General features: G+C 43.9%; 1 protein-coding gene and 1 pseudogene across 9 annotated transcripts in view; one reads left to right on the top strand and one right to left on the bottom strand.

Moving 5' to 3' along the window:
* LOC122444286 overlaps positions 1-1,920 on the bottom strand; it is a 40,052-nt pseudogene extending 38,132 nt beyond the window's left edge.
* Positions 1,921-1,934: 14 nt separating this feature from the next.
* The window catches only part of TRIM9 (tripartite motif containing 9), a 116,219-nt gene continuing 103,465 nt past the window's right edge, over positions 1,935-14,688 (top strand). For 8 of the 9 annotated variants that reach the window (XM_043471661.1, XM_043471662.1, XM_043471660.1 and 5 more), the window contains exon 1: positions 2,145-3,151. In XM_043471661.1, coding sequence (XP_043327596.1) covers positions 2,330-3,151 — 822 coding nt within the window. In that variant the 5' untranslated portion in view covers positions 2,145-2,329. Of the gene's footprint in view, positions 3,152-14,688 lie in introns of all 9 variants that reach the window. The other variant, XM_043471656.1, reaches the window with a different exon arrangement.

The following is a 14,688-nucleotide window of genomic DNA, read 5'->3' as shown; positions in this document are numbered from 1 at the left end:
TCCAGCAAAGCGCAGCCACTGCTCCTTACCTGGGAGGAGGAGTATCTCCTCATGGCTGACCCCCCCCCCCTCCCCGACCTTGAACGTGGAGTAGCTTCTCTCTGCCCTCCTGCTCCAGTGCAGCCGCCGCTCCTTGGACGTGGGGTGGCTCCTCTCAGCTGCTGCCCCTGACCTCGGGCCTGGGGTAGCTCCTCTGGACCACCGCCCCTGGCCTCAGCCTAAGGCTGCTACAATTGACCAAATGCATATAAAAATCATTTGAAGGGCTGTTCATTATGAGTGGCACTAACATTCCTTTCTAACAATTTATTAATCACTAACTGTTTGTTATTAGCAAATTCTCTTGGGATTTATAAATTAGATGTATCCTGCAAATAGATAATGTTCCAAACTCACAAGAAAACATTCAATGTCTGTAAACAGAGTTAAGCAGGCCTTTGGATGCTCTGGACTCAACTAATTAAAAGCTAAAAATAAATCACATAGAAATCAACTATACTCCAATAAAAAATCACATAGCATTTGTAGTTAACATAACTTTAGATAACAATGAGAACTTTTCTCCCCCAAACAATGATCAGGTGCTATTTTTATTGCAATTGAAGAAAGGTGTTGGAAAGATAACCTAGTTTATTGGACTATTTCCCCAGGGGCAGGGTTAGAAAAACTCCTCTTTTTCCCCCCTGCACAGTAGAGTGGTTTAAATGAGCTGCAATCAAGTCATCTTTTTGGAAGATGGAAAATTGGAAGATTTGTTAAAACTTGGAAAGAAATTTTGTCATTTACTTCACGAATCGTTCAGCACGTGCTGAACGCATGCATGCAGCCATGTGCTACTTGAAATAAGTTACTACCTCAGCATATCTGACATACCTCAGCATGTCACTTAACCTAAAGGTGGATTTGCGGGTGTTTTTGGATTTTTTTTTTTTTTTGGTCCTCCATCATCAAATCAGCAGTTCTGCAAGCAAGGGACAGGGCCAGTTATCTCCAGCGATGACCGAGGAGAGAGAGAAGAGTGCTTAATATTTAAGAACTGACACTAGAACTACCCTGCCCCCACCATCACCATCACCTCATGCACTTCGCTAGAAGAAACAGGAAGAACCCACCATCCTGGAAGCTGTGGTAGACGCTATTTGGTGTCACACAGAGACTCTGTAGTGACACAGTGATCCATTTACCGAACTGTGGGCACTCAGAAATAAGCAACCCAATCCTGCCTCAACTGAACCAAAGATTCTGCTGCTCTTATTTCGGAAAATCAGCCAGGTGCTGACAGCCTGGTGAGAGGACAGCTTTGAGGGAACGGGGACTGAAGTGGGGATATAGGGACACATTCACATCACAGGTAAGAAGCCTCTGGGCCGAGTTTGTACTGAAAGCGTGAAATGAAGGGGCCATGGATTTTAACTAGTATACTGAGCTTTACGTGGGTCCCTAGTTTAAGTCACACAGCAACACTAGGAAATCGATATTGTCAGTCCCCTTTTAGACAGCAGGAACCGGGACAGAAAGAAGACAAAGAAGAGTTGACTTCTGCCAGGGCTCACGGCCTGCACCATCGGCTCCCCGGAACCTGGAGTGCAGGGACCGGCTTCCGCGGGTTCCTGAGCTGGGGAGAAAGTCCCCGCTACGGTACAGAAACCGAGGTCTGGGTGAGGCGCCAGCAGCGGAAGGAAAAGGGCCGACTCCCCTGTGGTGCAGCGCTCGCCGAGGGGAGGTCGGCGCGGAGACCATAGCTGCAAGCCAAACGCAAACGCCGGCGATAGGCATCAACCCCTCTGCCAGCCCCCTCGCTGCGAGGAGGGGTTTCTCACGCTCCGTTCTCGGGCGACTGAGCCGGAGGTCGGAAGGAAGCGGGGCGAGGGATGAGTCATCCCGCCTAATTCCTCCTTCCCGGTCCCTTCGCCTCCGCATGCCGGCCGCCTCCCGAGATCATGCAGCCAGGAATGAAGACTCCCCTCATCCTCAGAATCCTCCACCAAACCCCCTGTGACCTGCAGAGGAGAGGAGAAGGATGGGGCATGTGGCCAATAAGAGCTTCGCTCTCTCGCGCTCCGTCCAATCGGCCGCTGTTTACAGGCTGGGGCGGGATTAAGGGGCGAGGAGGGGGCGGTCCCAGGCTGGCTCTGGGCGCCGAGGTTCGGTGGCTCTTAGAGAGAGCGCCTCGCAGGGAGTCGGCGCCTGAGCGACGCGGGAAGGAGCCACTGCCGAAACCGCCGCCGCCACTGCTGGCCAAGGTGCTGGACACGACAGGCCAGCCGGCCACCTCGTCAGCTCAGGCGCCCGTTGCAGCCGCAGCTGCTTCGCTCCCAGCCCGGTCCCCATGGAAGAGATGGAAGAAGAGTTAAAATGCCCCGTGTGCGGCTCCTTCTATCGCGAGCCCATCATCTTACCCTGCTCTCACAATATATGTCAGGCGTGCGCCCGCAACATCCTGGTACAGACCCCGGAGTCAGAGTCCCCCCAGAGCCGACGGGCCTCGGGCTCCGGGGTCTCTGATTATGATTATCTGGATTTGGACAAGATGAGCCTGTACAGCGAGGCGGACAGCGGCTATGGCTCCTACGGGGGGTTCGCCAGCGCCCCTACTACACCGTGCCAGAAGTCCCCCAACGGCGTCCGTGTGTTCCCCCCGGCTATGCCGCCACCGGCCACCCACCTGTCACCGGCCTTGGCCTCTGTGCCCCGCAACTCCTGTATCACCTGCCCCCAGTGCCACCGCAGCCTCATCTTGGATGACCGGGGGCTCCGCGGCTTCCCCAAGAACCGCGTCCTGGAAGGGGTAATTGACCGCTACCAGCAGAGCAAAGCGGCTGCCCTTAAATGCCAGCTCTGCGAGAAGGCACCCAAGGAAGCCACCGTCATGTGTGAACAGTGCGATGTCTTCTACTGTGACCCGTGCCGCCTGCGCTGCCACCCGCCCCGGGGTCCTCTGGCCAAGCATCGCCTGGTACCCCCGGCCCAGGGCCGCGTGAGCCGGCGGCTAAGCCCACGGAAGGTCTCCACCTGCACAGACCACGAGCTGGAGAACCACAGCATGTACTGCGTGCAGTGCAAGATGCCCGTGTGCTACCAGTGCTTGGAGGAGGGCAAACACTCCAGCCACGAAGTCAAGGCTCTAGGGGCCATGTGGAAACTGCACAAGGTAAGTCCTAAGAAAACCCATCCCTAACTCCCCGCGCCTCCGATCCTCCAGTTTTGCAGCAGATGACACCCCCCCCTCCGCCCCGCCTCCTCTTTTGCGCACAGTGCATCCCAACGGGGGCGCAATGCAGGTGCCTCCGATATCTGCTTCCCCCGTCTGGTGCATTGCAGGAAGCGCAGGGGGACCTTAAACGGCGCACAGGGGAGTTGAACCTCTCCAGAGAGTTGTTTCGGGGATGCGTAGAGCGGGTCTCCCCGGGCACGCCGCCTGCGAGCCAGGCGCAGGGCGCCCCCTCCCCGCCGCAGACGTGCAACTCTGGGCCGCCACCAGCGAGTGGGAAAGCGATGCGTTACTAGGCCGACCCGCGGCTGTTCTCTGGGCCGCCAGGGACGCTCCAGGGCAGAGCCGGTTTGGGGCTCCGGCCGTGATCCCTGGGGAGGAGGTGAGGGCGGTTGGGTGGCACGGACCGCTGGGTGCGGAGCTGCTGAATAGGCTGGCGCCTGGAGTCGCGGCGGGGGCGGGGAACACGCCGCGAGCCGAATATTGATATGTAGGCGCTGGCCCAAACCCAGCGTCCGCGGTGGAAGGATGCGGATCCGGGTGCTTTGCGCTCAGGAGGTGTATGAGTGGGGAGTAGGGTGGAAGAAGGAAAAAAAAAAACAAAAAAAACAAAGAAATCCTGTAGTCGCCATGGCAACACGGCCAAAAGGCTGAGGCCCTGACCCTCACAGAGAGGACGTGGGCTGGAGGAGCAGGACTGGAGGTTTCTCCGCGGTCGCGGCCTGAAAACTAGGCAAGTGCATCTTCCAGTTTCACAGGGTAACCCCTCCTATTGACCACCTACACACTCGTTTGTCCAGAATTCAGCCGTTTTCCTTTATCAGTAGTTGTCTGTGCAAACTTTGAGACACCTGTTACCAAATTTATCTTTCTGATGTCTTTTGATGGCACCGCTGCCAAAGCTAGCCTCAAGAACAGGGCCTTTAACAACTTGTTAGGTCACGCCACTCCTCTGTTCAAAGTCCTTCCGTTGCCCCCACGTTTCTTAGACAGTCCTTAGGAAGGTCTCCAGGACCTCACATGACCTGTTTCCTTTGGCCTCACCGACCTTGTTTCTTCCCACTCCCTCTGCTTGAGCCAGCTGTCCCTCTTGCTGTTCCTCCACAAACACCAGGTCCCCCTGACCCCAGGGCCTTTGCATCTGATATTCCTTCAGCTCCAGACCAAATACCCTGTATCTTAATAGTTCACTCTCTTGCCTCCTTCAGATCATTACTCAGATGTCACCTTTGCAATGAGACCTTTCTGATTCCTTTAGTTCCCTCTCTGCTTTATTTTTCCCAGTAGTACTTACCACTCACTGGCATGCTATATATTTTAATTAACATGTTACTTTTGTGTTTATCTATTGCTCCACCAACACACACACACACACAAATAAGCTTCAGGAGGAAAGAGATCTCTTTAATGTTGCTCACATTGATTAGGAGGAAGGGAACCACTCTTGAGATGCACATAAATCTTTTACTTTTTTAAAAAATCCACTTAGTTGGGGGTGCAAAGGGCAAGGCAGGGGTTCAGGACTATTATAGGGAGGTTTTCTTTACACCATTGAGTTGCAAGCTCAAGAATGAGGCAGGGCAGTAGAGATGGTCTTTAGGCATCAGCTGTGGGCCCCCCCAACTCAGGGTTTCTTGGCACTCCCTGGAGACCAGAAAAGCTAGCCTTTGAGAAAGGCCCTCCGGTTAAGGGGGGAAATATTGATAATTTATTTAAAGCAAGAAAGAAATAAACATCATCATTTTCAGCAGTCAGGGAGCTCAACTCAGTATTGATTGAATGTGATCCACATTTACAGTTATTTCTGTTCTCACATATAGCCTTCTGAACTGTATTAATACTGATGGAGACAATTCAGCACAAATTTGAGCTCTGCCCCACCCCAGGCACATGCCACTTTTTAAACATTTCAATTTAAATTGTTTACCTGATGTTTAATTTTGAAAGTTTTCAAAACTTTAATTCATTGCCAATATTTTCTTCCTATTATGATTTCACTCCTAACTGCTAACTATAGCCTACGTTGAGTTGCCCTACAAATTACCATATCGTTGGGGCTAAGAAATTAATCACCCTGTCTGGGAAAAAGGACTTACAGGCATAACACTAATTAGGATGGTCAAACCACAGCAGTATTTTTCTGTGAAGAAGAACCTATACTTTATCCATTAAAACCAAAGGCAGCCTTTAAATCTCCATCAAGCCCCTACATCAAATGTAGATTTGAAATGTTAAATCAAAACCAGAATTGAAAGAGACACGTGTACCCCAGTGTTCATAGCAGCACTGTTTATAATAGCCAGGACATGGAAGCAACCTAGATGTCCATCAGCAGACGAATGGGTAAGAAAGCTATGGTACATATACACAATGGAATATTGCTCAGCCATTAAAAAGAGTACATTTGAATCAGTTCTAATGAGGTGGATGAAACTGGAGTCTATTATACAGAGTGAAGTAAGCCAGAAAGAAAAACACCAATACAGTATACTAACACATATATATGGAATTTAGAAAGATGGTAACGATAACCCTATATGCAAGACAGAAAAAGAGACACAGATGTATAGAACAGTCTTTGGGACTCTGTGGGAGAGGGCGAGGGTGGGATGATTTGGGAGAATGGCATTGAAACATGTATATTATCATATGTGAAATGGATCACCAGTCCAGGTTTGATGCATGAGACAAGTGCTCGGGGCTGGTGCACTGGGATGGCCCAGAGGGATGGGATGGGGAGGGAGGTGGCAGGGGGGTTCAGGATGAGGAACACATGTACACCTGTGGTGGATTCATGTCAATGTATGGAAAAACCACTACAATATTGTAAAGTAATTAGCCTCCAATTGAAATAAATAAATGTATATTAAAAAAAAAGAAATGTTAAATCATTTGTTTTATCAGTAATGGAGGCTGTGAGTAGACACTGTGGTGTAGACAGAGTTGAAATTTGGATGTCTGCTAAAAAAGAATAATGTAAAGCCCTTAAGACATGACATAAGTAGACTAGGAAGGGGATATTGGTTCATTTAAAAAAGATTTCTTCTCTGATCTTTGGTATAGTTCTTCAAAATAGTAAATACAGTTTTTGTTCTGTCAATATCACAATGATTAAACTGCCAAGAAATATAAGGCAGGAGGATGACAGATTTTAACATTCATTTATCAACCGTTAGATGAACAACAAACATTATTAGCTTACCATGTCTGCTTAATAAGATAGTCAATGTGTTAACATTCAGTTTTCTCATATAGTCTATCTTCCATCATCACAAAAAACTCATGAGCCACAATACCTAAGTCCTTCAGAATATAGGAGAGCAAAGAACTATACTAAGTAGTTCTCCCAAAGTTGGACAGTTATTTATCAACACAGGTTATCACTAGATCTGAAAGTTTTCAGTAATATTTAGTCATTTTCAGTGATAAACTGTGTGAATAAGTGTTTCCCTCAGGAAACAAGGCAAAATGGCTGAAGTTTATCTTTTAGGTGCTTTTAAAAACAACTGGTTGAAACTCATTAGTTGTCAATTGACTAAATTGACTTACTTTTCAGGTATCTATGGCCTTCAAAATCCATGAAAAATAATAATACAGGAAGTGTCCTTGTAGGAAAAATATCTGGTGACATTTTTTATTTAGTATCAGTACTTTCTCTATTACGTATCTAATTTAGGTTGGTATAAAGAAATGCTGTGCACACAAAACAGGATTTTGTAGGTACTTTAATATAGGCAATTGGAACCATTATTATTACTTTGTAATTTTAGCAATTCATATTTCTAAATCTAACATTATTCTTGAATTCCTGATGTATTTTATCAATCACTGAATCAGTAATACATTTGTAATTCTTTCGTGTTTTTACTATTGAGCAAGAATTTTCTTTTCCTTTCTACCTTAATCACTGTTCATTCTAAATCTTGTCTCAAATGTTATTTCTCTCTTAGCTTCTTTTTCTTAAATAGAGATTTGTAATTTAAGCATTTTAAAATAAACCATCAGTTATTATGCATTCATCTTCAAGGCATTCTGGGGAAAAAATACCTGCTTTGTAGTGTGGTGGTGTCTCATCAAATATTTGCATGATAAATGTGTTACTTAATGTAACTAAAGTGGTGTTCAGTTAGATATATACATCAGCCGTAGACACAGTATAACCTAGATGTTCCTATGGTAAATGCGATAGGTAACATATGTCCATGTTTTTAAATTTTTAAAAATTTACTTCAAGTATAATGAGAACATTCTGTGAGCAACCCAAACATTCTTACAAGTATTAAGGAGAATGTTACAGAGGACTAAATTGTTTCTCATTGTACTGAGGCAAAAACAGAAAGAGCTAGATGAAGTTCTGGCTTCCAGACCTGATTTTTCCCACTTACCTGCTGGTAACTTTAGGCAAATCTATAACCTCTCTGTGCTTCCTACCCACAGGATGTAAAGCATCTAAAACTATACTTATGACAGTATTTAAAAAAAATAATTATAATGTTTGTAACTTAGTAATTTTAGTTTGCCAAAATAGAAAGTTTTTGACTAGAACAGAAGTTATTGTCTTATTAGTCAACTGTTGTTGTGTATGTGTATGTGTGTTAGTCACCAAGTTGTGTCCCATTCTTTGCAGCCCCATGGACTGTAGCCCGCCAGGCTCCTCTGTCCATGGAATTCTCCAGGCAAGAATACTGGAGTGGGTAGCCATTCCCTTCTCCAGGGGATCTTCCCTGACCCAGGGACTGAAGCTGGGTCTCCCTCATTGCAGGAATATTCCTTACCATCTGAGCCACTAGGGAAGCTCTGAGCTATTACTGCATAGAAATCCTATCCCCCAACTTGGGATACTTTTTTTGCTCCTTAAAGAGTACAGGGTGCAGTATAAAGACTATTCTTAAAGATGGTCTCAAAGAGTGAGCCAAATCCTAATGGGTCCTGAGAGAATGGTCAGTTGAATTAAACCCAAGGAACAAGAACACTACATGATTTATTTGTGTATAAACAAAGGTATTTTGTTTTTCAATTACAAAGCTAAAATGGTAACTGATATGACTCATTTTTATCAGATGCACAGCTTCAAGTTCAACTTCTTGAACTTAGGCTGAAAAACATGTTTGGAACATGCCAACCTATGGCAGAGAGAAGGGAGCAAAGCAGATCTGCTCAATGGCACTTAAAGTTTCCGTTCAGTCATGGCATGTCACTTCTGCTTACATTCCATTGGCTAAAACAAACCATGTGGCCAAGACTGACATCCGTGCTGTAGGAAATTCACTCTTCCAGTAGAGAGGCACCAGAGAAGGGCCTTGTAGAAGAGGGTAGAAAATATTTTGAACAAATAATACAACATGGCACATGCCTAATTCTCTCATGCCCGCTTCTCTCTTTGAATGGGCTCCCTTGGCCTGCACAAGGCTCAACACAACTCCTCCAGCTCCAATGTAGCATCACTTTCAATTCAAGTGTCCACTCTCATCAGACTAGTGTCTCTGTGTCTCTTAGGCCACATTTTCAAACTTAGAGAAAGAATGTGATTGACTCAGCTTGAGTGACGGCTTTACCAATGACTGCCTACCCCTTTGGTGAGGTGGATGCAGAAGACATGAATGAGACAAGTAAGGCATTCACCTTGGGTGAAAAACATAAGGGGGTGCCAGAAACTCAGTAATCAGGATAAAAATGTTGTAAGGTTATATCTTTGTTTCTTTCTTTTTTTAAAAAAAAGCAATTATTTATTTGGCTGTACCAGGTCTTAGTTGTGGAACGGGGGATCTTTAGTTGCAGCCTGAGAACTCTTCTGTGTGACATGTATGATCTGGTTCCCTGACCAGGGATTGAATCTGGGCCCCCTGCTTTGGGAGCACAGATCCTTAGCCACTGGACCACCAGGGAAGTCCTGTAAGGCAGTATCTTAAAAAACAAAGATGAATGCAAAGAAATTCACAATGAGCAGAATATCAACATTTTAAATGTTGATCAATGACAGTGCCATGCTGAGCTGTATTGGAGCCTAAGTCAGAAGGGAAAATCAGTAGTATTGATCCTGTCTTTAGGATTTTGCCCTTTTGTTCATCATAGATTTTTTGACATTCATTTTTATTTTACAAAAATATCATATTAAAATATTGTTTATGTTGACCACTGAGGTTTTGGCACCCCTTTCAATTCCACACCTGAGGAAAGTGCCTCACTCCCCTCACCCTAGTCCTGGCCCTGAGGGGTCATGAGTGGAAGGAGGATGGTAAAGGGTGCCAAAATATGATTTTGCATTCACTTTAGGTGTCTCTTTTAAAGTATGTGGTTGGGTTGAGAGTGTAAGGAGCTGTATAGTTTCATTTAATAATTCCATCTGTTTAGAAGAAAAGAAGAGCTTATGGTAACCATGGAATTTAGTGTTTTAAGATTTTTATATTTTAGTCTCATAACAGTAGTGTTCTTCTTACTTCAGTTCAGTTCAGTTCAGTCGCTCAGTCGTGTCCGACTCTTTGTGACCCCATGAATTGCAGCACACCAGACCTCCCTGTCCATCACAAACTCCCGGAGTTCACTCAAACTCATGCCCATCGAGTCGGTGATGCCATCCAGCCATCTCATCCTCTGTCGTCCCCTTCTCCTCCTGCCCCCAATCCCTCCCAGCATCAGGGTCTTTTCCAACGAGTCAACTCTTCGCATGAGGTGGCCAAAGTACTGGAGTTTCAGCTTCAGCATCAGTCCTTCCAATGAACACCCAGGACTGATCTTCTTACTTAGTTAAGCGCTTCTCCTCACCATCAGTTCCTGCCTCAGCCTAGTCCTTGTGACTCTGTGAGGCTGCCAATCCAGGGCTCTGCCTTACCCGGCCAAGTGGGAGAGCGTGTCATATAGGCCTGGCAAGCCGTCACACCCTACCCCTCTGGCCAATTGATAATTCAAAGGATGAGCATATGACAGGAGTCCATCCAGTGAGAATCCTCTTCTGAGGTTTATAGATACCATATATAGATAATAGAGTCAGGGACAGAAAAGCCTTGCTTTCCTCTGACTTGTTGCAGCTAGAAGAAAAGACAGGAGCTGTCTGTATCCCTGCCTCTTCCTCTTCCTCCTGTATTACTAGAAGAAAGTAAGGCAACCCACAGAGATACAGCAGGAAGAAGCACAGAGAATTCGGAAAATACTATTTGAACCCCTGGAGCCCTTCATAACCAAGGCCAGCTACCCACTCCTGCCTTTCCAGTTTTGGCAATCAACAAACCTCCCCCTTCTTTCTGCTTTTGCTCATTTGTATTGGTTTTCTGCCACTTGCAACTGAGATTTATCACATATAAACAATTGTATCTGAGGATACTGAATAATATTCCATTGTATGCTCTCCCTGGATCTTCTGCATTTTAACTACAGAACTAATTGCTTGAGATGCTTTAACAGCTGAGCAACAGAGTTGATGATGATATATATATGTTTGTGTGCATATATACATATACATGCACACAAATGCATATATATCTAATTTGCTTTATCCATTCATCTACTGATGGACATTTAGGTTGTAGAAGTTCTTTTTGCTTCAACACAAGTTTGGGAAACACCATTCTAGGCAGTGAATAGCCCATAAGTTAGTAAGGAGGTCAGTTTTCTTCATTTCTTATGTGTGCAGAGTAGACTGCTCTAAAACTCCAGCCTATGGATAAATGTCCCAACTCAGCCTATCCTTAAATCTTATGTTAAACCTTTTGATAAAATATTAAAAGTTATATTTATCTTATTTTTTAAATATTAAAGTCAAAGACAAAGAGATAAAGCAATTAATATAAATTTTATAGTATTTATGTACATATATTTACTATAAGTTGCTTCTCTGTTATAAATAACTGAAAGATGATTTTGGACATCAGTAATACTAATGTAATATAATTAAAAATTACTGCTTTGATTTACTTCTGACTACTGCTGGGTTTTATGTACATGATGCCAAATGACTGACTTGATTGAGTTTTTCATTAAATTGTGATAAATAGAAACAGATTATTTTGAGTCCTTTTACAAAACAAACAAACAAAAAAAGCCAATATTAAAAGGTCAAAACTAATGCTGCTTCTGTGACACCAGAGCAGAACAGTGTGTTAAAAGAGTAGTACGTTGCCTGTTACATCCCAGGCTTTCGAATATTACCACACTGACCTTCAGGATCAATTTTTAACCTTGGAAGAGAAGTTAGTATAAAATGGCCACCATCAGTGAACCCAGATTATCAGAGACCCTCTAGGTTTTGTCAACAGCATGTCTAATTCATCCCAAAAGACATCTTAAAGCAAAAAACCACTGTACTGAGATGTTCTCACAGCAGTTTTATCCTAACCTGAAACTGGGTCCCTGTCTTAAAGTAAGAACTATCTCAGAGTAAGGTTACCCAGAAAACCCAAGCAGAATTTATAGAATATACTTGACATCACCAGTGAAGTTGTCATTTCATTTCACTTCTGTTTGACTCTGACTTTGCCATTTTTAGAACTTTTCTGGTTTATGTTGCAGATCCAGCCATGGTCCTGTCTACCTATCTAAGTTACCTCTTCCTTCTTGACCTTCCTGGCCTTTCAGCTTCCTCACCAGCCCTCTCCCTGTCCACCAGGCTTCCCCGCACCATTTTCTTAGACTAGATTGTCACCTCACCCCACTAAGCTTGGCAGGCCCAGCTCCTGGGAGCCCGCCTCCATGGCCTTGCCCCATGTTTTTAAAAGGTTTGTTTGATGGGACAAAAGACTCAGAAGATTAATGATTAGCAAATATAGTGGCTTCCCTGGTGGCTCAGATGGGAGAGAATCTGTCTGCAATGCAGGAGACCTGGGTTCAATCCCCTGGTTAGGAAGATCCCCCTGGAGAAGGGGATGGCTACCCATTCCAGTATTCTTGCCTGGAGAATTCCATGGACAGAGGAGCCCAGCGGGTACAGTCCATGGGACTGCAAAGAGTCAGACATGAATGAGTGACTAACAGACACAATATATATCCCAATATATTAAGTATCTCCTATGAGCCTGACAGTAAGAATTAAATTTGAAACCCTGTATTTCACACTTTTTGTTAAAAATATACTGAGCACCTACTGCATGCCAGTTATTTTTCTAAGCCCTTTCCAGCCACTTTTTCATTTAATCTTTAGGATTCACATATCTTCCTGCACATAAAGGTTATAAAATCATTCCAATTTTAAGAGGCAAAGCCAGAGTTTGAATCAGGCTGTCTGACTCCAGAGCTCCTGTGTGGAACTGCTATTCTGTCCTACCTTCTGATAATCACAGGAAACATATGATCTGCAAAGCACAATTTATGGTCTTATAAATTCAAGGACATAACAAATAACTGAGATCTTTTGGTTCTCATGTATGAAAATTAGTGAGAAATTAAAAGTAATTTGTCTCCTAAGTTTTCTTGTGACAAAATAAATTTAATGAGGAAAATATAGGGTGGAGGGAAGGGAGAGACATGTATGTTGAGTATTCCTTAGACCAGATCCTCGGAAGTGTGCTGGGTACCTCTGTCTTCTTGTCAGGACCAAGCAAGCAATAGATAGGCAGTAAGGTTCTATCAGCTCAGCCAGGGATTCACTGTCCTCTTCTAATAAAATAATCATCTTAAAATTTATAGGCAAAAGTGATATAAAACAAGAAGTAGGTTTCTTTGGCATGTTAAGTATATTTCTGTAAATCTAAAACATTTATAAGTCTATCCTGTGGGAAACATAAAAAGGCGTTCAAACCTGCAAGCAGTAACCCCACATAGACTTTCAGTTTAAACTCACTCCTTTTGTACCTTTTGCTGAGATGGTTTAAAAAAAAATAAATGTATTCACCACCTCACACCAGTTGGAATGGCCATCATCAAAAAGTCTACAAACCGTAAATGCTGGAGAGGGTGTGGAGAAAAGGGAACACTCTTACATTGCTGATGGGAATGCAAACTGATACAGCCGCTATGGAAGAAGGTATGGAGAGTCCTTAAAAAGCTAGGAATAAAACCACCATATGACCCAGCAATCCAACTCCAAGGCATATACCCTGAGGAAACCAAAAGTGAAAAAGACACGTGTACTTCAGTGTTCACTGCAGCACTATTTACAATAGCTAGAACATGGAAGCAACCTAGATGTCCATTGACAGATGAATGGATAAAGAAGCTGTGGTACATATTATAATGGAATACCACACAGCCATAAAAAGGAACACATTTGAGTCAGTTCTAATGAGGTGAATGAACCTAGAGCCTATTATAAGGGTAAAGTAAGTCAGAAAGAGAAATATAAACATCATATACTGATACATATATATGGAATCTAGAAAGATGGGACTGATGAATTTATTTGCAGGGCAGCAATGGAGAAACAGACATAGAGAAGAGATCTATGGACATGGTGGGAGGAGAGGAGGGAGAAGGTGAGACATCTGGAGAGAGTAACATGGAAATTTACAATACCATATGTAAAATAGATGGCCAGTGTGAATTCGCTGCGTGACTCAGGGAACACAAACAGGGGCTCTGTGACAATCTAGAAGGGTGGGATGGGAAGGGAGATGGGAGGGAGGCTCGGGAGGGAGGGGACATGGGTGTACCTATGGCTGATTCTTATTGATGTATGACAGAAAACCACAAAATTCTGTAAAGCAATTATCCTTCAATTAAAAAAAATTTTAAGAAAATATATTCCTATTCAGGAAAAGACCTGACCTGCCTTTTACCATAAATATTAAAAGGAATGTATGACCTGGGAAAGCCCGTTGTTTAAGAATGGTTTAAAGTCCAGCCAAATAAAATTGTTTTCCATAAGCCTTGCATAGAACCAGCACTGCACATTTTATACTGAGAGCTGTGATCAAAGAAGAAACTGTTCCTTAGAGAATTAGCTTTGGAAGCAGAATGCTGAACGTTGTGCTCTGGTGTGGGAATACACATTCTGTCGTTAGCCCATATACGTAGACGGTTAATCCTCATCTACCACTGATTTATTCATTGAAGCTGACTTTCCAGCCAGATAGCATCTATTCAGCTTTATTGAGCTTTTTCTTCATCCTCTCTTTTCTCTTACTTTGCTTGCAGCTTGCATTTTAAGAAGCAACTGTTTGACACCAAATACTTATCACTCTCTGCCACGCTCCAGGAAGAGAGCTGTGAAAGGGCCATGCCGCTCTGACCTGTGCTGTTCATCAGTCTAAGACATTATCTAGTCTCTGAACAAAACCAGTTGCAGAGAGAAGTAAATGTGAATATGAGGGATTAAACAATTTTTCTACCCCCAGGCAGGTCTTCATAACAGGCTTTTTGACTTGGTAGGGAGCAAACACTCAGAAGGTCAAATATACACAGATTCAGTTATAATTATAACTCACTCAAAGCTGAAGGGAAATGACTTTATAACATAATATACTATTTTTGATGCAGTCAACAGCTGACTTTACTATAAAGGTGTGTAATCCATTACATTATGCTACTGATATGTATGCCATCACCCAGAT

This window comes from Cervus canadensis, chromosome 6, assembly GCF_019320065.1.
Source record: "Cervus canadensis isolate Bull #8, Minnesota chromosome 6, ASM1932006v1, whole genome shotgun sequence".
NCBI classification, from domain to species: Eukaryota; Metazoa; Chordata; class Mammalia; order Artiodactyla; family Cervidae; genus Cervus; species Cervus canadensis.
Note: the sequence above shows the minus strand (reverse complement) of the source record. Positions and strands in the feature narration are given on the sequence as shown.